Genomic DNA, 27995 nt, shown 5'->3' with positions numbered 1-27995 from the left:
TTAAGATTTGCTTTTATTGTCTGTAGGAACAGAAGCATTCAGATGTAGCACAAGGTGGTTCTCAACAGTTCAGCAATAAGACTTACAACTCAAAGGATAAAATCTTTCAAACATACGCCTTTTTTCCCTGACGACAATGATTTTGAAGTTTTGGTGATTATTTTAGTTATCTTTCTTGGCGCTTACCACGAAAGAAAACGCACACAATGGAAAACTTTGCAGTCTTGGCCAGCGACCGACTTGTGCAAGAGTGAACGTATAGTTCATGGAACGGGTTCATGGTTCAGTGGAACATTAGCAGCCAAATAAAAAAGGTACACTGCGACAATAAAGAGTGGAATTAAGTTTTGATTGACGAAATAATGGCTCGTCATCACCTCAGCACCGTGTTGATAAGCGCACCAAAGTAAATACCAGGTTAGCTATAAAAAAAAAAATGTGATGTGTGGTGCAGCTTTTCCTCGACTTTTCTGAAAACCAGAAAGCGACATGTAAAGACACAAAGACCATGCGGCCAAACCAATTTGAAATGTGGCCCTCGTCATTACAGGAATGACGGAAGGTGTGCCGGCCTCAAGTGGCGTTTTAATCGTTGAGGACGATATCAAAGTCAGCCTTATGTTTAGTGGCAAGACGGAATTGTTCCGCTTAGCTAAACCGCCGATCAGGAACAGATGCTTTATGGAAGGAGTCTGAAATGAACATTTTGAAGCACTTGGTTCACACTTTTAAAGTTCTCGTTCCTGGTCATTTTTTGTCGTTTTTGTTGTTTACAGGCAAAATTACCTACTAAGCCTCTGCTCTAAGAAATGCATTCATGTTAGAAGCTCTGTTCTTGGCTTATGGAAAAGGTGAATTGGAAGATGTTTCTCACAGATGAGCGCATTTGAACTGCCTATAGCCAGGGATACTCGCGGAGACTCATTCTATTATGACATCATCACCTTCTGCCATTTGCATGCTACTTTCTTTCTTTGATTTCCTTGTGTGTATAGCACTACGACGTTTCTCCCGGTCAACCTTTCTGCCTTTCCTTTCATTCCTCTGTATTCTCAGCCTATATCCGTGTTATGAGCAACGCCACTTAGCTGCGGTAACACTCTTTTTTCTCTTATCACCTATTCAGAGCGGGAGCTAAATTGAGCTGGCAATATGTGTCATACATAGACGTCCAAAGACTGCTTTTAACTCAGCACTGTTCTGTGTCTCATAGACCTCGACGTTTTGTGCGAACCCACGCCGGGTCATTCATAACTATCATTATAACAAGGGCAGTCTTGCCGGCATGCTGCCGTATGCTATCAATTAACATGCGCGTCTGATGTCGGTCGCACTGGATAACCACAAGTAAACTTCAAACTTGGAACATCTGTTTCCACCCACTACATACAGTAGGCGCATTATTCTGCTTCTAAACAAGTAAGATGCACTCTAGCGAGAAGTAATTATGTACGTTTGCGCGCTTTTTTCTGTGCTCCCCTTTTTTCCCAGATACGCCGTTCCAGGCACCACACGGATAATTACACGGTCTCATGTCCAAGCCTACTGACAGCAGATGGGTCGGTAGGTCACTGGTGTTAAACACAATTGCGCGGTTAGTCTCAGCAAGCCGCCCAAGGTCCACGACATGCGCAGAAGGTGTTTGTTAGAGAAGGAGACGCTAAGGCAACGCCTTTGTGGCTCCCGTAAACTTGGTCCACCACGGAGGTCACGCACATGAGAACGTCCACTAATTGTAGCGTTTACGAGAGTTTGTACACACACACGCACAGGACTCGTACGAAGCACTTCCTAAGGGCACAACGAGTGGTGTAGAGTTCGCACAACAATGAACAACACATGGTTTCTGTGCGTGGAACACGTGTGCGGCCACCAAAAAATAAGAGAATGCCACGCAATCACGAAACAGGGCACATCGTGTGTCCCCAGGATTGTACTGTTCTTTCATTGGAGCTGCATGCGGATAGGAACTGCTCTGCAGCAGTCATCTAGTTAATGCCAGCGTTGCAACATTGCACAAAGGACACTACACTGCACGACAAATCGGAGGCTGTCTTCACCTTTCTAGTCGCCAGCGACCACCATAGCATAGTTCTTGTCGCTGCCGTCTCTGCGAACTTGCGATGACGCGCTCGACAAGCCCTCTTGCTGACAACGGCACTGGGCTGGTTCACGGTGCATGGTTGCAATCCTTTTATGCCGAAAAGCAAGGCTCAAAAGTACCCTACTGGTCTGAGCACAGTGCCGCACTTCATAACTGCACACGCGGCCCTTTCTACATCGCCTTGGTAACGATGTGGGAACGCTATGTTCCGTTGGGGATTGCAAGTCTTCTGTACGTGACAAAACAATCGAAAGCGCGAATGGAAGACTCGCCCAAAATCAATGTTTCCTTCCTGAGATTGTTCCATGGCTTGTAATACTGTTATAACTCTACAACAGCGCCGTCAAGCCCGTCAGTGTTTCATTTTCCTGTTCCTGTATGTCGAGAGAAACCTGCGCAGAACGAACGTCTGCTTCGACTTGGCCTCGTACGTCCTTAGTACGTAGTAGAGGTACGCCGCGATGCACGTGGTGCACAGGATGAGTAGTACGAACGCGCCAACGCTGGCGGCCAATCCTGTGGCGGGAAGGCAGACTCCGTAAATGATTTCTTCGTAGCGGCCGGTGAAGATCGCAGCCTCGTCCCTTGTTACGTTGGGCAGGAAAGCCAAGTCGACGCCAGCTATAACTCTTAGACTGCCACGAACACCCAGCTGATCTGATGATCCGACGGCGTTTCTCTTGGTCTTGAGCGAGCGGGGTCCGTTCGGAAAGCGGCCGCTTGTTAGCGTGACGGATGCTTGGATAGGAATCTTCGAAACATGTGGTGGCTCTATGGTTGTTGGGGCCGCGGTCGTTTCGGATTTATTTGCCTCCTGTGTAGTCTTCACTTCGGTTGTTGTGGGAGAGGACTCGGACACGGTCTCGACTGAGAGATCCACTCTCTCCTGGAAGAAATCCGGGTTCGTGGTGCTCGGCCCAAACTTCGGTAACGGGTAAGGGTAGTGAGGTCTCGGAGGTCGGTATGACTCACCGCTTGCGCTAGGCGGCGCAGTTGCCGGAGGTCGCGGTCTGATAGCGCTAAACTTACCGCCACCCGAGGCGTCGCCATCTGCTTCACTTTGATCCTCCCGGCTGGGAGTATTAATGGGTGCTCTGGAAGGCGGCGAATACGAAAAGAAGACAGGTCTTGCTGAAATGGGGTCGGGTGTGTGGTCATGGTTTCCCTCAAAAATGATGCCTTGATTATCAGACTCGGGTTCCCGCGATGGGGACTGGGTATAGGGCCGAACTGGTGGCGGCATATTGTTCTTGTCCGGAGACGTCGGTGTAGAAGGCCTGTCCAGGACGGTTGTCGTCGTAGTCGTCGTCGTCGTCTTCGGGGTTGCCGTCGTCTCGTAGTCATCGTAGTCGCCCTCTGGTGGAGGTGATGTGGGCTTTGTCGCGGTGACCGGATTTTCGGTACTGTACGCTAGTTCTCCAGTTGACTTCGGTGCATCATAATAGAGAGGCCGTACCATGGGCTGCTTGTATGATGGTGCGCTAGACGCAGAGTGCTCTGGCTCCTTCGACGGCTGTTGCCGTGCTTTCGACTCTGCCGAATTTACGACCGTCGCTTGAGATGACGTGTCTTCTTGTCCCGAAAGGGTAGTGGAAAACTGAGGAGGATCCGTGATGATATCTTTGGGCTGGTCCTCCGGAAGTGCCTGCTCGTCTGCCGATTCGTAGGAAGGACGCCGCGGCATCACTTGCAGATGTGGATCCAGCGGAGGGTAGGAAAGGTGAGGCGGTCCCTGATGCACTGCGCCGATGTTGTGAGGATGCAACTGGCCTATCTGGACGCCCGGTGGTGTCGGAGGAACTGTAAAGAGGAGTGCAAAAGATGTGATAAAGGTTCAGTTGATATAACCTTCGGCCGTTTCATATTTTTTTCTGGCATGCATTAGCCAGAATTTAGCTATCGATGCTTAGACACATTAAGAGATTGCCATTACACTAAGGGTCATTCTGCAGCAAGCGTAAGAAAATTAACCGCGGTTTAAGTCCATTTAAGCCGATTCAGACGCGTCAAATTATTGTTTGGTACGGCTTTGCTAGGTGGTTTAGCATTGAGAGGCTGGCGCAAGGTTTGAGCAAGATGTTAAACGTCTTTAGTTGGTTTGGGTTTTGTGCAAATAAAAATGCCGTGCATCTGTCTCCCTTCTCGGTGGAACGCTACAGTTACAATTAACGGAATATAATTGGAGGTTATATGTGTCGTCGGTTCGAACCTATCGCGGACTAGCCTCCAACTTGAGTAGAATAGATGAATGTTAAATGGGAAGAGAAATGGTTTGACACCACCCTAGCTGCTGCGCAAAGAACAATTGTGTCGCAAATTTTGCACGAAATCGTGTTATATTTTGTTCCCATCTCGTGTCCACACTTTCTGTCCACATTTCCTACACACAGCAGTCATGATGCAGTGCTATGTACAGTGCTATCCAGCCTATATTGTTGGTAATCACGTAGGATATAGTTTCAGTAATTCGATCACTGCATTACGTATTTGCGTACCTTTACATGACTATAAATGAGTGCCTTTCACGAGAAAAGCTGCTTAGCTACGGGCCATCCTATCGGCACGTACACATTGACGCGAATATTTAATCAAGAGGGGAGAATACTGTTGTGGTACTACAACATGGGAGTGAAAAACATTGCCATAGGTAGCTCTTTTCACGACTTGAAGATATGGCACGCTGTCTGGCGTTGCGTACTCAGGGTAAAACGAGCTACCTTCATCACATTTGAATTACATTGAAAAATATGCGTTTTGCTCGCCGGAGTGGTTGTGCTTCTCGTCACAATTAGCGAGCGCGCTATCGCTATACACGCTGTAACCTGCCTACCCTCAGAGCATATACTGCACGGCCACATTTGCGCTGAAATAACTTTATATTTAATGTTCGGCTATATCTTTGCAGTTTTGCCCTGCATATAAAAGGAATCTAGCCATGAAAATCGCCATTTATCTATCACAGCAAAGGCCTATTTCCAATCAAATAAGAATTGTTTAACAGGTTCTTTTTAGCTACTACCCCTTCAGACTCAAGCAAAGTTGCGCTGCAGCAGAAATTTGGGTGGAAATCAGGACGCAATGTTCTCGGCTGTATATAGTCATAATCCCTACGGTCTTGTGAAGCAGTGCCTGCCTTGCGCCTATGTGAAGCAAGCGGCGCAATTCTCATATGTTCATCGTTAATTTCAGATGGAGATAGAGGTAATAATTGTTCCCAGATGCTTACAGTAGTGGTCGGGCAAAACGTTGATCGAGAGCAGAGGCAGGCCGAATGGAATCGTCTGGCGCTGCACCGGGGGCTGGGTGGAACTGCTGTGCTGCTGCTTCTGGTGATTCTGCTGCTGCGGTGGGTGCTGCTGTTTGACAGTGTGCACGGAGCTTCCTGCGGCCACCCCTTCGCGCTGCGGCTCGCGCTGCGGCTCGCGCTGCTGCTGTTCTCGCTGCGCTGGCGGAGGAGGCGGGCTCTGCAGCTTGTGCTGCGACGAAGAAGCCGCGTAAGGAGGTGGTATTATGTAATGGCGTTGCGGTGGTCGCTGCTGCTCCAGGTGGTTGGGAGGAGGAACGTCGCCACCCTGTGAGGAGAAGCGAACAACTCATGGTGAAACCCTTGACAGGTGGCAGCACATGCCATCGAGTATTCTCACTGTATTTGCGCGAGATTTCAAGCGCACCAAGAGGATTTGCTTGGAATCGAGCTCCACGCAATAGACTAAAACTTTTTGCATACAATATACGTACAAGCACCACTTGGCTTTAGTGCGAGCACATTTTCAATAAACGTTTTTCCGCTCATTTCTTAAGCCGGCGTAAAACCCAATCAGTGACCCAATGGAGTGAATAGTTACAGACGGTCAAATCGGAAGATATCGGAATGAAACTGGCGGATCTTATACGTGCGCGAATATATATCGCAACTTGTTCTTGGCCGTTTTGTTTTTTTTTGTTGATGATATATTTTGAACTTTCTGGTCTCGCAGAGTACAAAATGCAAGCGTATGTGAACCGTGCAGCTCGATGTGGACCGTGCTGCTCGAAAGAAATTTAATTCAACCGCGTAAAAAAATGTGTGGTCTCATGGTAGAAAAATAAAACGTTAGCACAGTGTCAACACTAACTGCCGTTTATAGGTTTTGCTAACACGAACAAAATATAGAGCATTATACATGCCCTAGAAAAATAAAAATAAAGCGAACTGCAAAATAATTAATGACAGCATTAAACAATGTACAGAAACCCGAATTTAGATGAGGAAAGAAGCGGCAGATAGATATATAGACGGATGATTTTACTGATAGGGAAGTCAGAAAACTCAGCTGGAGAATTGCATATTGGCCTGCTGCGTGCTGAAAAAAAAAAAGAAAACATTTTTTTTTTTTGTGTACGAAGTATGATATGTAAGTGACTTTTACTTGTCTGTTGCATGTAAAAACAAAACAGCAAACGCTAATCTAACCAGTATTTGGGAATGTTCAGCAAAAAGCAAAAACGTATGTGATCTGATTCATCTGCCAAGTTTTCAACCACACACAGAAGTACAAATTAAAAGTGCTGCCTTGAATGTAATGCAAACTCATTTCTCAGTCGTATCATATTTTCGCTGAAATAAAGCCGCCTCTCACTTATCCAACACCACACACCCAGAACCCGGATGCTACGCAGCCCAGCTAATTTGTCCCGCGCTCTCTCAATGAACTGACGAAACAGCTTTCGTACTCTTCAGAGGCACTGTCCCAACCAGTGTACTGGCCGTCGGCGTTCTCTCGATGCCTGCTGGGATACATGTACGCGTGTTCCCTCCCCCACCTCCCCCTCCCCTTCTATATACGCTGGCTCATGCATCACTTACTTGCCAAATATTTATTTTAGTCACTTATTCGATTACTAGGTTAATTAGTTACTTAACCACTCAGTCAGTTATTTACCACTTTATGCCATTGAAAACTCCGACTTTCATTCACTCATACTCATAAATTCACGTACGTGATGTGGCGGCGGCGGGTGCTGCTCGTGTGCAGGGCAGTCGTCGGGGCAGCCGTGGCGGCAGATCTCGACCACGCACTGGATCTGCACCTCGATGGTGTCGGGAAACTTGAAGGCGTAGAAGTGCGAGAAGGCCACCACGCTCGCCTTGCCACTGAAATCGCGCACCTTCATGAAGGCGGTGAGCATTTTGGGGCGCAGCACGCAGCCCCGGTCATCCGTCAGCTGGATGGGGCCCCGGATGCCGTCATGCGCCGCGCACGACTTGACACGCATGTCGAACTGCTTGTCGCGGTCGTTGATGGCGATCACCATGGTCAGAGGGCTGCCTAGGGGCACGATGCTCGACACCTGCTTCGCCCATGGACCTTTACCTGCGCCGCACGTGCAAGTGAAATGGGGTTATTTTCATCCCTCACACCAGTGGCCGTGCCGTTACGTAAATATGTCGCTATATACAAAGGTCAATTTTCTACGAATATCCAGAGATCAGGTGGTACATTATACGTACAAGTAGCTATCTTGCTAGCTACCTCCAAGATATGTCAGAACCGGGCCTTAATAATGACTAGTGATTGTTGTGAGATGCATATTATAGTAAGCTATACTAACCCCTCTTTGTGTACGGACGAAGTGGAGGAACCTGCTAATTACAAAGCAGGAAGAAGTTGCACCGCTCATTGCACCAGTCGTAGATGAAGGACTAGATCTCGAAATTACACGAAACAAATTCTTTCACGCGTAAGCTAATGTCGGCATGCAACGTTTTCCTCTACGCTACTGAAGTGTCAAGCCAATGTGGATGCATGGAGGGCGAGCACTTACCTTCCTGGATCTCCATCCAGCAGCCCACGCTGTCTCCCTGGAAGTTGAGCTCCTGGACGTCCAGGTCGGCCAGCTGGATGGACGGGGTGCGCAGCGCGGACTTCTCATACGCGTCGTGCCACTCGCAGCGAAGCCGCTTCGCCTCGTCCCACGCCTCGATGATGTCCACGCCGTACTGGACCACGATCGTGTTCTCATAGAAGCTCCCGTGATGATCCGGCTGCGAGCCCGTCAAAACCACCCTACAGCTCAGATTGCCGCTAAAAGAGGACGAATTTGGAAGAGAGTGCGTGGGGCGTTATACATTGTTAGCCGTAAGCGTGTTTCGCGCCGTTGGCTTCGTCGTCGTCGTCCTGTCCGCATGGGCCATGCCTTACGGCACATTGTTCGCATTAAAAAAGACGTACAAAGCATATCTGGCTCGTGGACATGGTAGCCCCTATTTGTGGTCCACCTTCCGCCGAAGGCCAGATTAGGTAACCGAACACGACTGAGGCTGAAACACGGATCGTGATGCAAAGTACACTGCCAGTCAGGAACAAATCAGCCCAATCGAGGTACAGGCTACTGCGGCTAGTGTTTGGTGGCAGCTTAGTCCCAGAGGCGAGCACATTAAGTGTTCAGCTGCTAGGTAGCGTCATCATTTGCTAATCATCAGGGAACCAGCTAACATCGATCATTCATCGTACCATGAGAGTAAGGACTACAATTTTATCGTTTCCCGTAAGTTGATGAGTGTGGTGCACTTGGTCCAGAGGATATAAACAGACGCTTGGTAATCTAGACACAGCGCGAACAAGAGTACAACACTTCACCTTGTTATTGCTCTAAGCGCACTGTTAGACTGTTCCGTTCGTAAGGGCAAACTAATACACAGCGTTCAGCCGCATGCTTTTCAAGCATATTCTTTCACGGCATGCAAAAAACGGCTGCTCCTCCCCCCTCCCTTTTGGAGCAGCTTCATAAGGCTGGGACGAAAAACGTTGTGCGTTCTTGAGCATTTAGTTTCAGATAAATTATACCACTGGAGTGACGGTTGTTGTAGTGTGAAGAAGTGATGAAGGCTTGGAACGTCCGAAACATCAGCGCACTGCACCATTCAACGGTTCTACGTTCGAAGGTGCGCGTCCGAAAACTGCCATCCCTTGTAGAGTACTTTTACGTCTGTAGTAGTAATAGTATCGTCATCATGGATAAGTTGTGCATGTAACCAGAATCCGCAACAACCAGCTCTCAGTGCATTACAAAGCGATGCAAGCGATTTATGTTGGCTTGCGAACGTACCTTTGTGCCGCATCTGTCGTAGAAGACGTCGAAGTTGGCCGCCGTGATGCCCGAACGAGGCCCAACGTAGACGCATTCGGGCTGCCCGTGGTGCCCCTTGGAGAAGACGATGCCGTGGAAAGGGGCGCTGAACTGGAGCTGGACACGCATGTGTCGTTTGCCGCACGCCACTTCTACGCCCACCAGGCGAGGCAGGTCACTGGGGGGCTCCGGCAGCGACAGGTCCTTCCCTTCCCAAGGGGGCTCGGCTTGAGAAGACGCCTGCGCGGTCGCGGCGGCAACGAAGGGAGATTACACATTTGCGAGAGAAACTACTACAGAAGAGTGGGAGGCGCATACGCAACACCTTGGTGCTTATTGAAGCACAGGGCTGTATTTTATGGCTGTTCTCTGTCACGATTAATTGTTTTGCCCTTCTCCCGCTAGTTGTAGCTACTGCACACCACTGCTGACAGTTCAACAAGCAAAGTCCGTAGCTGGCTCTGGTATCGAAGGCAGCGGATGGCCAATGGTGAAAAAAAAAAATTAACAAAACGCAAAAGTCGTGACACAGTTCGGGCCGAACAATTTTGCTAAAAAAAACAACAAACTCATTAGCGTGTTCCTGCTTGGATTTGTTGCGAGGCCGAGAGAATCATCTTAATTGAATGAAAAACTAAGAAGCTTCTTTGGGCTTTTAGAGAAGACAGATTGCTTTTCGTGCTTTTTGATCCGCTAATTGTGACAGGCTGCACTGTTCTTCTTAGTGGTTCGCGCTGCTGACTCTCTGCCATACTTTCTTCGCGTCTTGCACCCCGAATATTCCAGTATAAGAGAGGATAGGGGTGTCGCACTGACCCCAGAAAACTTTCATCGTATATTACGTGTCGCAGTATGGTCACAGGGAAGGCCACGTGTCTTTGCTCTAAAGCTACGAGACTAAGCACTACAAGATATTGAATATGTTGCAATATAACGGAACTACTTTTGCTCGTTTTAATTCTCCAGAAGAAAAAGTAAGAAGGCGGCAGCTTTCGTGTTACTTCAGCCAGCTATGCGTCATATAGACAGGAGGAAAAGGCAGGCGAAGGAGCGCAGACGCGCTATAAATGACGAAACCATGTATGTTTCAAAAGGGTCTGAAATGTGACGGCAGTGAGTGCAAAGAAAATTGCGAGTATAGTTCAGTGAAGTCGAGCGCGCACAAACGCATAAGGCATGCTCTCTGCGTCTACGTTAACTGCGGTCACACACGTTCACCGGCAAGTAGTGATTACTGCACCAGGGCTATCCAACGATGACTGTTATTCTACGCCATTCTCCGGTCACCCGGATCTAACCCTTTCGGAACATTGTGGAATATATAAAAACGAATCGGGGACACTTATCGGTGCATATCGACCGTACTGCAGTAAGCGCTCACCTTTTTCCGCCTCGTAGGTCGTGTCTCGATCGTATCTGCGAATTGCCTCGATAATACCATGCAACTGTGCGTAATCTCTGGCGGGTGTAAAGCTATAACGCACCGTAGTCACATATCTGCATGTTGACGCGTCGTGGTGGGTCATCGGCTTTACTGTTGCCGCATAGCCCCAATATGACCGTCAGACATTCAAGGCATAGTCATGTGCACAAGGAAGTGCCATCCGAATAGGCGTTTCCAATGGCTGCACTCCGCATCGAGCACCCACAATGCTGCTCGGTTTTACTTAGTCGGGCCATACATTTGACAGGCACGGTGACCTCCTGCCGCGGTGTAGCAATTTGCATGGTCGTAGCGAAGGGCGTTGTGCGCTCGCTGGCGCCCAGTGTGCAGTGCAGCACACTGCGATCCCCAATCCCCATTCATTTGCGTCCAAGCCTCCCAGAAAGATCGCATCGTGGGAGATGATGACCCCCCGGATCATGCCTCGCGCTCTTCGGACTACGTCATTTGGGTGGACTGGGCGCTTTCCTGCGGGCTGTTTGGGATGTGCCTTGTTCGATCCTTAACGCTTTTCCAAAACGCTATGGTACGTCTGAACCGCCTTTTCGTCTATGACTGGTGCAGGCGTAAACGGATACCAATGGTTAGTGCAATCCGTGCAGAGCTGTACATGTATGAGTCTGATTGCTTCGGTTGCGCGGTTCTAACTGGAGCGCTTTGTGCAGAATGAAAACATGAACAACGAATTGGAAGGCGAAGCATACTACTTAGTTTGATATGTCGGAATGACAGACGTCACAAGCTTGCCAACACTCAACAAGCGTCCATATGAGGAGTATTTTGTAATGAGGTAATGAGCCAAACCCAGAAACTAAAACGAAATCAAATTACAGCTAAACGAAGAGGCGTCCGTGTGCTGTGCGATGTCAGCGCACGTTAAAGATCCCCAGGTGGTCCAAATTACTCCGAAGCCCTCCACTACGGCTCCTATTTAGTGTGACAGATACTGCGCCTTTCCCTTCCTGTGAACCCAATCAATCATCAAATCAAATTACACTGCAATGGATATATATATATATATATATATATATATATATAGGGAGGGGGTTGAATCTCGAATGGGTCCGGTAGGTCATAAACTTGAAGTAGGTGACACACGATCAAAAAATAACACTTTAATCCGACGTTTCGGCCGGACCCCGGCCGAAACGTTGGATTAAAGTGTTGTTTCTTCATCGTGTCACCTACTTCAAGTTTATATATATATATACATATATATATATATATATATATATATATATATATATATATATATATATATATATATATATATATATATATATATATATATATATATATATATATATATATATATATATATATATATATATATATATATATATATTTATATATATATATATATATATATATATATATATATCTATATATATATATATATATATATATATATATATATATATATATATATATATATATATATATACATATATATATATATCTATGTATATACATATATATATATATATAGCACGTCCTACTGATATATGGATCAAAATGAGCCAAATACATACATGCAAGAAGCTTCATTGTCCCTTTCAGCTTGAGTCTCATTACTAGGGCTGTTTACATCGTGGTTTATTATCTTCATTCTCCAGCTCTGCTTAATTTACGATCGGGTGCGCGTGATTTGAAGAAGTGGCGGAAGTGCTTCAAGGCGGAAGCCTTCCCAGCCGCCTTGCTTAGGCATTGTCTGCGAAACCGTTTGTTGACTAGAAGTGTGACAGGTGCGGCGCCTTCTCTGTGCTGTCAACTAATTTTAAACGCCGCTGATGCCTGCTGTACTGCATCTATTTCTATATTTGCTCTGTGGTGCGGCGTTCGAGGAAGCGCCAAATGAAAGAAATGAAAGGCGCCGCACAGACGCCGGGATGGAACGCCCGGCGGGGTCAGCTTCGTATATGCGTGAATCTCCTGGTGACGCCATTACCAGTCATACTATTATGACCGGATGTGACGTGATTATTACTTCCGGTTTTTAGACATTATCGTGACGTCACATCCGGTCATGACCTGACGGCCGATGATGTCACCATGTGCCAGCTATGGACGTCTCGAAACGTCTAACCGTTACAATTGGTTAGTGATAGTTAATTATGACTGGCACTTTCTGAGTACTTATTAATGCCTGGTTAGAGTTAGTTAAACACCCTTAACTAGTGAGTGATGGTTAGTGATAGTTACGATGACCTCCAAATGCATGGGTTCCTATGGGCATCTGCTTTACTTATTATTTGTAGTAAATTATCATAAATTATCTTGAAAATGCCTTAAATCATGTTTCGATGTCATCCGATTGCTATTGATTAGGTATCGATTCAATGGTGATCGGCATATGCCCATATAAGGCATGCATCCGAAACGTGGACACATTTGCGGACGACAGTATGAGGCATTAAAGGCTTTCGCCTTAATAATCTTTTGCCCCATCGACGAGGAAGCAAGAATGCTTTTCTGCACATTTAACCTTAAGGTGTTTAGCTTAGCTAGCAGGAACTACCGTCTTAAATTTATGGTCACCAGAGAAATGGCGGCCGCATATAGGAAACGACAGGGTCGGCGGATGTCCCGTCACTTAATGTCTTGTCTGCGTATGCCACTTCGTTATGGACCCTAAATATAGGACGCTACACTAAAGTAAAATACATGTCAAAATACACACATTCTACCTATTTTATTTTACCCGTGCCGAAGTGGGAACACATATATAAAGAAAAGTGTGACGGCCTGCTCGTGTTGGTAAAGCGCCGCAGCGGCCCTGATTGCACACAATGAATGTTCCGGATGTTGTTCTCTATTCACAGCATAATCATTTTCGGCTTTATTTTCATAAACAAATATTGAATTAATTGTCCACAATTGAAGTTCTTGAAACAACAGTGCGTCATATTTCGAACATCAGACCTATATGGGACAAGTTTCTGAAAAACAACTGCCATTCTAGTTCCTTAATTCTAACCAATATTTTTCAGCAGATCATTGACAATATATCCCGCTGAGTGGAAAATCGGAAAGGCAGTTCATATCTACAAAACTGGCATTAAAACACCACTTATTAATTACCGTCCCATTTCACTCACCAGCGCTCGCTGAAGCAAAATACGCGAATTTATTATATTTTCTAACCTTCTTTAATGTTCCATAATGCAACTATTTTTTTTTTTGCCGTGGTTACACACGGATCCCGCAAAATGTACTCTTGTGAACCACAACTAATATAATTGTATAACTCATTACACCACATTCTCGATCGCTTAATTATCATACGCCAACTGCATTTTTTTAGACTTTTACAAGGCACTTCATAAACTATGGACCCCGCCGTGGTGGGGCAGTGGATATAGGGCGCTCGACTACTTAGCGCGAGGATGCCGGATCGAATCCCGGCCGTGGCGGCCGCTTTTCGACGGTGGCGACAAGCAAGGCACCCGTGTGCTGTGTAATATCAGCGTATTGTAAACAACCCCAGGTGGTTGAAATTTCCGCAGCTCTCGGCTGCGGCGTCTCTCAGACTGAGTCGCTTTTGGACGTTAAACCCCGCAAACCAAACTAGACCTGATTAGGTAAGGTATGTCATAGACTACTACTTTATAAATTAAACCAGTTAAACTTAGTTGACAATAAAGTAAAATGTAATAAATGTTTTCTTACAATCAGTTCTCAAATTGTTACTTTTAATGATTCTAACTCTTCTTTTATCAATGTATGCTCTAGAGTTCCGCAACGTGCAGTACTTAGACCGCTGTTATTATTTATTTATATCAGTGATCTCCCCTCCCTCATAAAGTCTATCATTTAGCTTCTCGCAGACTATTGCGTTATTGTTCGAGCAATAAACAATAATTACGGCTCCTCAATTCTGCAGTGTGCTGCAGTAACTTAGTGTAATACATGGCTAATGAAGTTAAACATTAACAAGCACAATATTATGCAAGTCCCAATGATAATTAAGACTTCCAATCCCTATTACCTAAACGACAGCTCCTTAGCTTTATTCAATTCATACAAATATATTTGGGTCCTTATATCTGCTAACTATTATGATCGCCTCATATTCAGATCATAATAGGGATGCTAACCGCATGTTAGGCTATCTACGCCGCAACGTTTCCGAAGCTCCATCTCATCGAAACTGCTGCTTTACACGACAGCAATAGGGTCAAAATGGGAATACGCTAAGCCGGTTTCGGATCTTCACGAAGCAAGCATAGTCAATTCACTTGAACTCGTCCAAAATAATTATGTTCGTTTTATTTAATCAAACTACGACAGGGCAGCTAGCACAACTAACATGAAATGCGGACTCAATATTCCAATCCCATCATTGCGTAGAATTAATTTCCGTCTGTGCATACACAATTACACAATTATACACAATTATTATAATCCCCCCCCCCCACCCAAACAGCTTATCTCTTAGAATCAGTGCATACGAACAGCATCGATAATTGTTACAAAGTGGGCATCGAATCATCGAGAACAGGTTGTTTTGCCCAGTAATTTGCACTCCATACCATATGAGAGTGAAATCCCCTCTCTGCAGTAGTTAGTTGTGAATATTAACGATAATAACCTTTCTGGCTCTACTTTTGCAGACAATTACTCAGGTTTTCTGTAGCGTTGTATATTTTCATCAATTTCTTTCTGTATTCATATTCATTTTCATTTTCATCAATTTCTGTATTCATATATTTTACACGTCGGCCTTTTCAGCACTTCTCCCCTGTAACGCTTTTGGCCTTCTGAAAAAAAAAAAAAAACAATTGAAAAATAAAATGATATCTAGAAAAGTCGAATCCAGTTTTTGCAAGCTGATACTTTTTATTTATGCATAATCCCACAACGCCGTTAGGCATTACAGTAGGGGGGGATATATCCATGCAAAATAAAATCGTACATGCAGCACAATTGTTCGAGCAATTTTTCCCTGCATGACGAAGTAGGGTTGTTCTAAGTTGCGTTATATCTTATTAGTCGAAAAAAAAAAAAAGCCCGCAATTTGTTTCCGTACTGCGAACTTGTTCCTAGAGATAAAGTTTACTGATGCTTTAGCCGAGCTCGGCCCGCAACAGTGCCAAGAGCAATGGTGCCCAAAAAGCGTGCTTGAGAGTTTTTCAAAGAAATCGACGTCATTGACCTGAGCATATAGCGCAGATTTTGCTGTCAAGTCTATTCGTTAGCGTTTGTGAAGTTTAAAGCACAAAAACCTAACCTTGTGGACGTAAGGGCAAAATTGTTGCTTGTTTTCTTCTATAGTGGCACATTACGATGAAATGAAGATTGGATAAGACACAAAAGTCGACTGTTGGCTAGCACAGACTGACACCGCATAATATCTCGTGCTGTGCTGAGCTGAAAGTGCACGCGCGGGAGTCCGAAACAGGGCAAAACAGGAACGACAAAGCTAATCGTATGTATACCCGAGCCACGAGAGGTTGTCAGTATTCTTGAAACAACACCACGTCAAATTTAGTTTTTGGAACGATAGAGCTACCTGTATACCCGAGCCATGAAAGGGTTACCAGTACTAGTAAAGGGTAATTTATTCAATCCATTTAGTACATGCCTCTGAAAAGGACAGAGGTTACAAAAATAAATAAAAAAACACAATGAAAGAATTGCGGCGATGGTGCGCAAATACGCTTCTTAGCTTTTTATGCGGGCATGTTCAGATAAAGACGGAAATCAGGGTCCGATGAGCATTTTTTTTTTGCGGTGATTTTTTTTTTCTCTGTGTGAAATGAGCAAATATGTTGACACAAAGAAATGTACCGTAGTTTTGCAAGAAACGCTTCTTTTAAAGAAATCTATAACGAAAAGTGGAATAAGTTGTTTTTGCGACTTAGTGAATAAGGAAGTTGGACGCGTGCAGAAAATACGAATTCTTGTTTAATCGGTGTTATTATGCAGTAATTCCTTGCAATTTATTCTACTTCAAGCCACACCAAAATAATTTTCCGTCGCTTGAAATGTCGGAAAAAATAAGCGCAATCACTTTTCAAGGAGTTATGCGTTCCAAAGCAAGAGCACTTTTCAGGACGATAATGGTACAAAGTTGAATGAGAACGTTAAGCTGAAAATTTTTCTTCAATATCCTTTGGTTCTTTCTACTGTTGTTAGGAAAATTTCGTATTTCTAGACGGATAAGCTTTTGCTTCGCGTGGTGCCATCTTCCAAAAAAAAAAAAGTTTCAGAAGATGACAAACAAGATATTGAAGCCAAACTCCCCTCATTTGCTTCTTCCATAAGGAAGCTTCAGCGCTTGGTGATTCTGAAATGATATCCGTATTACAGATTATATTTAGTTCAGCGATCGTTACTGGCTATTGTTTGTATAGAGGAGTAAGACCTCTTTTTATGAGTCAGAATATGAATTGGCTGGCTTCTCTGCGTGACTTGTGGGAAATTGGCCGCACCTTTAGGGCATCTCAAGGTATTTTGGCTTGAAATGAGTTCTACAAAAAAGAAAAAAAAACCTTAGGACGAACATTCGCAAACTTTTAAATGAGGTAATGAAAATAAGACAAAGATTCGCATATATGCACAATTGTGCTTTGCGCTTCTGACGCTATAGAATGTGCCAGGCAAACTCATTAAGCCCGAAAACAAAGATTCAACCTATGTAAGCAACTACTGTCACCTATGTCCTCGTTAAAGCGTGAGCTGTGTCGAAGAGACGTATAATTGCGCAGAGTATAAGTACGCATAGGATGTATGCTTATAGGATACATGAACAAAGCAAGGTAGAACTACGATAAAATATTTTGATTTTATCTTCTCCGAGTGCAACATGGTATTCAAAAGAATGCAAAGACAGCTTACACCACTGCATTTTCTCTCGTGTATACACTCGTATACTCGTATAGTCGTAGACTCGTGTATACACTTATCAAGTCTCTATTTTGCCTGAATTTCCGAGAGCTTTTTGTAGTGTAAACCGGGAACAATTGGCGCACAGTTCTCTCACTTATACAGTACAGCATAGTTAACACCAATATTACGCAAGTATAAATCCACTGTAAGTATTTTTCCACGCCTTGGATGCCTCAGGTGAGTAAAAGTGTCATTTGATAGCAGTAACGGTCAGGGTTCTCGGATTGTCTGAAGCCCGGAACAACAACCAGCACGCTTTCCTACGGAACGCCGTGCAAATGTATCCCAGGGGGACTGACGCGGAGGGGTCTTGGTGAATTCAGACTTTACTATGCGCAACTAACGATGCAGCGTGGCCGATGCCACTGACGTGTCATCGCATATGCGTCGCAGTTGCCGCATGACCTGCTGCGCAGCCAGACTAAAACGCAACACAACTGGTTTCAGGCCCTGTTTCCTTATGGCAGTCACGTACTAGTGTTACCGCCGCAGAGAAGCAACCTGCTGTTTGTTTCCTTTTCTTTCTTTTCTGCTTCTATCTGAAAGGAGAGGAGCCGTGAGCTGCGTTACTTATAACGTATCATCCGGCCACGCGCCTTCCACAGGAAATGTGGTCCATTGAGCACGCTTCGGACGGCGTGATCCAGAGGTTACGTTCACAGAGCACAAAAGACGGCACGAACTCAAGATCGGACAACACACGAAGAACTTAGGATCAACTGAAGAGCTTAAGATATCGCCAAGACGTACTGGGCAAGTCCTAGCTAACACAGTAAATCGTAAAGGCCCACTATGTAGCAAAACACCATGGCGCATGCATCAGTGATCCTTCGCTTTCTGTGAAAAGAAAGGGAATTGAAAGCTTATAAGAGATTATAAATTTCTCGATTTCATGTCACAAGGTGACCTTGTATACTTTCCCATCAAGATTTGGCACTTCAGTGCTGTGATGTATGTACAGTTTCACTATTTCCCAAATAATCTAATCGCTTGATAATCACCGCTGTGTGCGTTCGGTTACGAGTTCGCACGGCCCTTTCCGCACTGTGAACAAGATTAACTTAAAAAACGAGCTCTCCCGTACCTCTTGAACTGTTGAAGCGCAAGAAGCATGCATGTTTGAGCCGCGTTATTGGCTAAATCAAAGTCTGCTTTCAATAGGCAATGGCCCCAGCATTCATCGTAGCGGTCTTTCTTTGCGGAATAGAAAAAAAGATAAATATTGAGCAATATTTTCGCTTTTAGTTTTACTGGAATAAATACACACCACGTCCTTGATGCTTAGAGTAAGTGCGTGCAAAACATATCGTAAGCTTTAACGTAAATATGGTGTGGAAACCCCGCTTTTGTCACTTGAACCTCTTCGTGAAAGTATAAAAACAGTTCCATCTTGGCTACCTGCTTTTCGCGGTCGTGTACTTTTCCCAATTTAATTAAATTTGCTCTCTCGCCAATTTCTTCGTGTTCAGAGTTTCTTTGTCGACTGGAAACACCTAATGCTAAAAAAGAAAGACAACAATGTCACAGTGACGGTGTAGGGAGGATATTGTAATGCAATGCTAACACATGAATCATACACTCAAATAAGATGCCCCTTATGCATATGGCAAGCATGCGATGCAATGAACTGCAGGGGATCTCGATAAATGTTCGAGTTGTTAGCTTTCAATTAGTGTGCCCTTCATGCGGCGTTAACGTTGTTGTTCCTTTGTTGGGACACTGTTTCAAGGAATTATACTACAGCTGTAATCAACGTGTCATTTCTAGAAGAGTAGCCGAATTAAACCAGAAAAATAAAAGCGCTAACTGTGGCTTCTAAAAATAGAAGTCCAATATACACCTTTGCGCGAGGGATCATTCGCTCTCGAAAGAAGCCGGCGGAAACTGCGGTGCGTCACGGGGTCCCTACGCAACGACGTCGCGACGCTCCGCGCTGGCGTCGCCGCCAGAATGCAACGCATACGTGCGCTGACTGGAGTATCGCCCTCGCAGTCACTGCAGCGCCGTAGGAAAGGGGCTGTAAATTAGCCCCGTAGCGTCGGCGACTGTCCCCTTGAACCTGCGCCCTTCCGGCGTGAGCCGCCCGTTTTTCAAGGTCGCGTTGAATCCAGGGAGGCCGCGCTCTTGCCGATTTACCGTGTATCTCTGTATATGTGTAGCTCTGTTATCTGTATACTTTCTTTATATCTTGTTCCTGTATTTCCCAAGGCCTGGACGCTTGTAGTGCGCGTAGCGCTGTACAGTGTGAAAGCGAGATGCATGGCGCCTAAGTGATCACGGCGTATTTCGCCTGAGGTTCTGGCAGTTAGTTCCAGAACTTCTTTTTGTCTTGTCTTCAGTTCGTTTGTATCAGATATTGGTTTGTAGATGTCATTCATTTCCCTATAATGCGTGACGTAATGCTGCTCTTGTGAGAAAGGGGAAATGACTGAACTGGCAAACATACAAACTCTTCAAAAGGTAGGCAGTTCATTTCACAGCAGCAGGAGGCACAATATATTATTCATAGCTAGACGAAGAAAAAAAGAAAACAAAAGCACACTATTTTGTATGGGAATAAAGTATGCTTGACCATTTTAGTGTGACTAATTGAGATGAACTGTTCTGCGAAGGAAGTAGCTAAGTCAGATTTGTAGGCTTCATGGTGGAGCAAGTAGCTAAATTTAGGCCAGGTAAACTTGAGGCAAACATCTGAGTGAAAGTTAAATCTCGGGCCACTCCAACCACTTTCTGTCGATGCGATTGCTAGGAAACCGGGTAATGAAAAAGAAGCAGCGCGAAGGTTTGGATGGTCATAGCATTTGTTTGAATGAAACGAATGCCAAACTAGTGTGCATAATTCTTGATGGATCACTGGCAACAGTGCTCCACAAATAAACGGGAAACAAGAGGAAAATATTCTAATCTGCTCTGTGCAAAACAAACTTGCTTAAATGCATGCGCAACTAACAACTGAAGGTCTCCTTGTGGCACCCATGTACCATGCACAGGCCGTTATGAAAGGTTTTACCTAGATGAAAATACCTGATCACGAAACTTCTGGCGTTGTTTGCGTGGAGCCTCAAAGGTTGAATCCTGCACCCTAGAGAAGCATCATCCACCCAAAATTCTTTATCCTCCATCGTTCACAAAGCCTTACCCATCAGAAGTTCACGCAGCAGAGGAAAGAATGAGCGACGGAAAAATTGAATGAAAACATTAAAACGCAGCTTCCTTCCAGCAGCACACCCCAACAGCCATCAGCCATCCGCCTCAAAGCCTTTCCCCTCTTAAAAATTTCCGTCGAACGTGCAAAGTCTTGTTTCAAGATTTACAAGTGACTGAGTGAATTTCGTGATAGGCGGCGGTGCGCGGCGAAAAGACATGTTTGAAGGTCGCCGCTCTTCGAGCTGTTCGAGCCTCCACGACGCCAGAAATGGCGAGCGGTTTGCTCACATATGATACAGCCTTCAGGCCTGTGAACCGTCAATGTGTTCATCGAGGGTAAATTCAACCGGTGTCCCAGCTTTCACGCATCATGATTAATGGTCATCTTGTGAAAATTCTGATGTAGCAATGAACAATTCATTGTCGATTTTCAACGATGACTGCCTTCCTCGTAAGAGCAGTTCCTTCTGCGTCGCTTCGATCTGCTGACATCAGGTTCAAGAGTTCAACCTTTCTGCTGACTCGGTCGTTTATTTACAATAATTAACAAGTTACGTTTCTCCCGAAGGCATGGAGATTCGAATGGTAGGACAGACGTAAAATTTAAGGCAACGTTCTCAAGCTCCTCATAGGAAGATTAAAACTCCGATATTTGAGAGCACCCGCGGTATTCGTCAGGTGTGGTTTGATATTCTATGCGAAAAGTTCGGACAAGAAAGGTGGCACGCAGGCCTACAGAACTGCCGGTAATCAACTTCAATGACTCGTGTTGTTTTAAAAAACAAGCTATTCGACACTTCCGGTACTAATAGTGGCAACTGGCTCAGGCATCTTACAATTTCCAACAGTTGCAATGCCTCGCAGTTATTCAAAAATGCACATTACTGATTTTTCTTTATGGAAAGTCTTCATTACTTGCTGCGGACACAGGGCAAACTTCAGTAGCAAAATTCTACTATGCATAGGAAGCCAACATGTTTTATACAAAGGTGTTCATAATAAAAGTACCTTGCAATTTTTCACAGCTGTATCACCATTATATTCAAAACACAGCTCCTTGGTTTATATAGCAGTTTTACCTATACGTTTGCACAAAAAGAAAAAAAGAAACCTTACAAGTATATGATTTACAGGGAGGCTTAGCGCGAAACAGACGAGGACAAGAGAGGCACGCCCAGGCTGTCTCGCGCTAAGTCTCCCTGTAAATCATGTCCTACCAACTGGCCCAGAACTCCAATTTGCTCATGTTTACAAGTAAATCATTGCCATGCATCGCAAGTTTAGACTATTCATATTAAAATCTGCATAACAGTTTCTTATAATATCTCACAGTTGCTTGGCAATTAAAAGACGTTCCAAAATTCTTGATCTTAGGAGGAAAGTTGCATGAAGATGAGTCGGAACATAATCCAGAGAAAACTTTGGGGTGAGGGGAGCGGGGTTGGCATAACGATGTTATTTTTTGTGTGGTCAAGTATCCCAACTTTAAACCAGACGATGGTCTATAAACGCACTAGTATGAAACAATACCAGTAACTCCTTCTATTCCAGTACTTGCCGCATCTCTATGAGCACTTTACCGTTAGGCGATTACACCGTTCGTAAAATTCAAACGGAAGGCTGATTTGTGGTGTCCTTGTACACCTCTGCGTAGCCGCTGGCCAGTCGATATCAATGGCTGTGGAAGGGATGACTGGGGAAAGTTACTGCCAGTTAGTCTGAATTCGATTATCGCAAATTAGCCTGTATTTGTGTTCGCTGTTTCTCGCAACCGGCTCATTTCATCGCTATACTGCAAGATGATCTAATTATGTGCTTCAGTATTAGTAAATGAGTTCGTTTGGCTATCGTTCGAGCGCCAAATTAAAGCGTGATGGGTTTGCGCACAGATGAACAAAATCTAGCGCAACATTAGAGCCGTGCCTGTGTGGAATTATATGGTCATATGCTCGCGCTTGCGTCAGGGGAATGCTCACGCTCCGGGTATAATTGCTTCGTGGTCACAACAGTCTGCAATTTGCAACATTACAATCAAGGATTTGAAACTTCAGAATTTATGGCAAAGTATACTAAAATCCACTTTCAGAGATGAAATGTTTTCTTTGAGAGAAATGGCATTGCCGCAGAATTCGGTATGTTTAACGTGGCAGCTCACACAGACATGGGAATATTATAACTCTGGAAAGAGAGAAGGCTTCGTGTTTCTGCGAGAGAAAATGTCTGCCTTTTAAAGGCCTTACACTCTAAAAAAAAAGGTAATTGTAGTTACTAACCTTTAGGGTAGTAACTGCTTGTCACATATGTTGCTAACTAGTTAGTAACTGCAGGTAGTAGAAACACTACCTCTAGAAGGTATTAACTAGAACTACCTCTAGCAAATTTCTACATCTAGATCTAGTACTCGTAACTACATTTAGCAAAATTTTTACCTATAGAAGATATTAATACCAACTACCTTTACTGATATTCACTACCACTACAGGTAGTGAGAGTAACCACCTTTAGCAAGATTTACTACCTACAGGATATTGTAATGCCAACTACCTCTACTAATATTCACACCACCGCAGATAGTTACAGGAACTACCGCTAGGAAAATTTACTGCTTATTGGAGGTAGTAAAAGGAACTGCGCTTACTAATATTTTCCTAAAAGTGTACTATAGGCATTTGTAAAAAAGCCTTTGACGATCGCCGGCGCGCGCTAGGCTGTGGTGACCCATATCTGCTCGGACGTCCGTGCCCAAGTGCTTGTCCTGTGGAAATAATCGCAGATTAGTAAAGGCGTTTCCTGCGTGGTCTCAGCATTACACACTGCCGTCATACATCTTCCTCGTTGTCGCGTATAGATTGTGGGGGACGCACCAAGAGGCGAAAAGAACACGTATATAATGAAGCAAGCAAAAAAGGCTGCAGCTACACCCACAACCGAAAGCGCAAACCAATAATGGGTAACATGTACTGAGAGTATGGGGACAGCATGATTACAGCAGACCGAATAAGAGCCCCGACTGATCGGTGTGCTGTGTTCGCAAGAGGTAACAAAAACGCGTAAATTTTTTTTTATGGACTTCGCCCTGTAACGATGAGAACGCACACTGCCATGTTGCGCCATAATTCCCCGAGTAAGCGAGCAAGACAACATGAAAAGAAAGAATAATGCGAGCGCGGAGCAAAACCTGACCGCAAACGCCAATTACAGGGGAACGCGCTCACCACGAGTGGTTGTTTTTCCCCAGGATAAGGAACGATGCAATTTGATCGACAAACTTCCCGAGCAAACGGCCTCATTAAAAAGAGCCGCACGTTCGGCACACGCTGCGGAGAGCTTTTTCTCCGTTTATGGGCCGTTACGGGAGCGCGCAATGGTAGGATACACTTCGCTTACCCTGCAGAGCATTGAAACTCCCGGATTCTTATTCGGTCGGAGGCGGCGGCGGCGAAAACTTCCAGGTAAAGATCTATGGCGCCGTCGAGACACGCGTTGAGTGCGTCGTGACCACCCGCATCGACTAGCGCGTGTGCCCGTGAAAGACGTTTCCGGAAACAAACGCACTCCTTGCATTAATTTTTTTTTCTTCTCTTCTCGGGGAGGAGGAAGCGAGACGGGCGCTACAGTCACGGTCTGAAGGGCAAGATTCACCGATCAACTTCGTGGAGTGAGCGAACACGGCATTGTACGAATTTTTTTTCAAGAATGGGCACGGAGCTCTCGTAAAGTTCAGATGAGAATGGATTGTTATGCATGCGAGAGATGACGCGCTGGGATATGCTAACGCCTCGCTGAGCCGGCAAAGGACGGAGGACGGTTGACCAGGTTCTGCATGAAAAAAAAAAAAAAAAAATACAGACAGAAAGACACGTCATACATGGTTCGGGTTTGCTTTATTTGGCTGTTCCTGAGGTGACAGGTGAAGAGTACTTTGTTCACCGTTTCATTAGGTCTTGTGTTTTCAAGCACAATTACCAAGGAAGTCCGCAGTTACTGCGTGATGCAGAACCGAAATCTTAGGCAAGAGATGATGCGCGTAAGCAGTAGTGAACTAAATCACGACGAACTTGTTGTCAGTGCATGTTCGAAAACCTAATGGCCTCTTTTATTAAATTTTTTATTATTATTTATTATATATTAGCTATTTTATTGCTTTTTATTAACGTTGTAAAGTTATATAGCTGTGAGCATATTCCTAGCCTCAACAGGGTCCGTTCCTGGTGCAACACATCCTGTGACCACCACACTGTCACGTGGCACCCCGTGATGACACGTTATCAGTGCCAGTCACGTTAGTGGTGCGATCCCATGCCGTGATGTTACCGTGAGAATGCAGCCATCTGAACGCGCTCTCCGACCATGTCAATACTCGAACTTCTTGGTGGCCTAATTACAAGCGCCCCCGTTGAAGTATAGCCGCATTGACAAAAGTATAAGGGACCAGAAGATAACTAGCAGTTCGGTGGCGAGACAGCAGTTTTCGAGACAGCAGTATCGTAGAACATTCTCTTTCTTTCGTCTCCAGTCCCTTCCCTGTACTTCATTTTGCACAAAGAGGCAAGCGGGGTCACTAAATCCTCCAATTGGCATAATTTTGACAGATGTCTTCCGCATCCTCAGAGGGCAGTCCTTGGAAGACAGGGGGCTCCTGGGGCTGCGAGAAGACAATCGGTGCTGTAGACTGGGCCACTGTCAATGTTGGGGCCTTCTTCCGGGGTCGAACGGGGTACTGCCGCAGACCGTGTTCGGGTTGGAGCCCTTGAGGTTGGCGGCTGGCTCGGTGACCTGCAGGCTGGTCCCTCAGAGCGCCAGGAACGATGCTGAGGTCTTCGCTTGAAGGGGTTGGCCGGATTTCAAAGAGCACCACCTCCACCAGATGTCACGTAGTGGTGACAAGCCCGGTAGCAACAAATGAAGACATTGGCGTTGCACTTGAATGAAATTCTTTTATTGGGCTGACTTGCGTCCGCAAAAGAACTAAGCGAATCGGTGACGGCGATAACAGAAAACGTTTTCGCCCGCCATCGAACTAAATGCAGTTTCACTCGTCAGCGCTCAATTTAAATACGTCGAAGAAAGATCTAGATAAAACCGCGCACGGTGACTAGCATACCCTGGAACATTGTAGAAGCACACTTGCGTGGATGGAGTCTTGCGACAACGAACATGAACAAGCAAAGAATGCACAATTGATACGTGCGTTCGAATCAGAATGATAAGGCCGCATGCCGGAAGCTGCCGAAAAAGAACAAATATACACTGTAGACATTTGAATCGTTCGCGGCATGCAGTATTATTGGCTTGTGCAATGGACGGTTTGCTAAACCGTTAATACGGCTGCTTAGATGTTCCTTTCTAGTATAGGTAATATGAAACTTGAAACGCTCATTGAGTAAATAACATTCATAGTGTCACGCGTGTTTGGTTTGGTATACAGGTTTTAACGCCTCAAAGCGACCCATGCTATGTGGAACGTCGTAGTGGACGGCTCCAAACATTTCGACCACCTGGGCATGTTTAACGTGCAATGACATCTCACAGTACGCGGGCGGTTCGCTTTTCTCCTTCATGAAAAAGCGGTGACACCAGCATGGGATATGATCCTGCGTCCGTACTTTAATTCAACATTGGGGCGCCTAACCTGCGAACCACCGCGGCTGGGCTTCCCACAGAGTCTCAAAATAAAGCTGGATTATGAGTTCACCTGCAAAAGTCTGATTGTCACTATACTGTACCTTCGTACTATAGGTTTGTACGCATGTTATAGTGCTAGATGCTCTTACCTTCCATATGGAAATTTGGACGACGAGCATCAGGGTGAAGTCTCTCCACCGCATGTCGGGGCTGCTGCGAGGACCTGCACAGTGGACAAGGCGTGTGTTTGTTATCTGTTAGAAGTGAAAACATTATCAACTTTGTCCATGCAAAAAATGCAAATCGGATAAATGGCTGCAAAGAATTAAAAAAATTACAAAGGTTCAACGCTGCTGAACCAAATATTGAGTGAAAGCATAAGCTGCGCGTAACCGAGCGTTCTTCTTCTTCTCTTTTTCTTCTTCCTCAGCCCGCATATATAGCCCCGCATTAACCAAGCCGTATGAACATGCCTTAGTGGTATATTAGGGTAACGTGAATGCCAGGGTCCTAGCAGGCTGATTCTGGCATAACCGTCCCATGTGAAACGAGAGACCCAAGCTGGCAGTTCCTGCCAGCCCACGCCGGGTGGGACGTCACAGCATCACGTGGGTATCTCAAAATAACGGCTTGAATACGATCACGTGAATACGAATCTGAATACTGAATACGAATACGAATCTGAATACGAATACGATCTGAATACGATCACGTGGGTAAGACGCGGCTACCGGCCGCGCTACGCTGAAGGCTCGAAACCTAGAGTAGTATTGCTTTCGCAATAATAAATGAGTATTACGGTGCCCCATTGCGAAGCAGATAGCTATGCCATACTTCTTTCGGTGAAGCCTGCCCCTCCTGCCAGAAGGAAACACACGATTCACGGGACCACTGAAGAACCTATATGATTTCCAACCCCATGCGGACATCGAAATATTTGATTTCGACGTCTAAATGGGGGCGTGTAGCTTGAATCGCTATAACTCTTTCACGATCACATTTTGGGCGAGATTCGCTGGCATGACATGGATTTCACTAACATTTGCACCCTTAGGAGTGCTTTGTTATAGAGTGTTAGATTCTCTCCAAGAAGCTGCACGGCACGAGTTTCGTGAAGTAGATTTTAATAAGGAGTTTTTACTAAGCGGTGTACCTAGTAGTTTGGGCGCAGCTTTAGACCTTAAAAGACCAACTAGCCTAGTTTCAACTTGATGAGATTAAAACCTTTTGTATACGAATTTTTCTTTCTTTTCCTGGAATCTAACTGTGAGCGCCCTGCTTGCTCCTGCTGTTGCGGACCTACAAGGCGTGTACAGAACCTTCCACGCGTGTCAGCAACGACCATTGGCTCTCCTTTGTATAAATGTATGGATTTATTCAACTTCTTTCATACATTTCAGCGAAGATTACAGCCTATAGCAAAGCTGTGCATGACAGGGCGGAGGTCAAACACCTCGTTATTCCTGTCTATCAAACCCCATGGTGCTCTACCTTCGTGCGGGGCGCAAGCGAGGCGATGGCTCGAATATGCTACCAGGAATGAAGCTGTCCTAGCGGACCGGCCAGCCTAACCAGCCCGCAGGCCGTTGGCCGCCTCCGGCTGACATCCGCTGGAACCGAGCGCTCCTCACGCAACGCGCGGTTCCTGTCAGCGCTGCAGCGGAGCGGCGAATC

General features: G+C 45.4%; 1 protein-coding gene across 1 annotated transcript; it reads right to left on the bottom strand.

Annotated features, from left to right (window-relative positions):
- On the bottom strand, positions 1 to 26524 carry LOC146199908 (uncharacterized). Its single transcript, XM_084592227.1, has 6 exons — positions 26471 to 26524; positions 9194 to 9454; positions 7910 to 8129; positions 7085 to 7458; positions 5331 to 5676; positions 1 to 3904 (listed from the first exon to the last, which is right to left on the bottom strand). Exons 1-6 carry the CDS (start codon positions 26522 to 26524, stop codon positions 2457 to 2459), a joined length of 2703 nt encoding a protein of 900 aa, XP_084448353.1. The 3' UTR covers positions 1 to 2456.
- Between the last annotated feature and the right edge of the window lie 1471 nt (positions 26525 to 27995).

Source organism: Amblyomma maculatum, chromosome 2 (assembly GCF_055883805.1).
Source record: "Amblyomma maculatum isolate TAMU_Amacu chromosome 2, ASM5588380v1, whole genome shotgun sequence".
NCBI lineage: Eukaryota > Metazoa > Arthropoda > Arachnida > Ixodida > Ixodidae > Amblyomma > Amblyomma maculatum.
Note: the sequence above shows the minus strand (reverse complement) of the source record. Positions and strands in the feature narration are given on the sequence as shown.

Bases quoted from the DNA above. Each gene is read 5' to 3' on its own strand.
- LOC146199908 (XM_084592227.1), bottom strand. From the start codon at position 26,524: ATGCGGTGGAGAGACTTCACCCTGATGCTCGTCGTCCAAATTTCCATA. The intron at 7,459-7,909 runs GTAAGTGCTCGC...CGTGCGGCGCAG, and splicing joins CTGGATGGAGATCCAGGAAG to GTAAAGGTCCATGGGCGAAG. The intron at 3,905-5,330 runs GTAAGCATCTGG...TCCTCTTTACAG, and splicing joins CGTTTTGCCCGACCACTACT to TTCCTCCGACACCACCGGGC.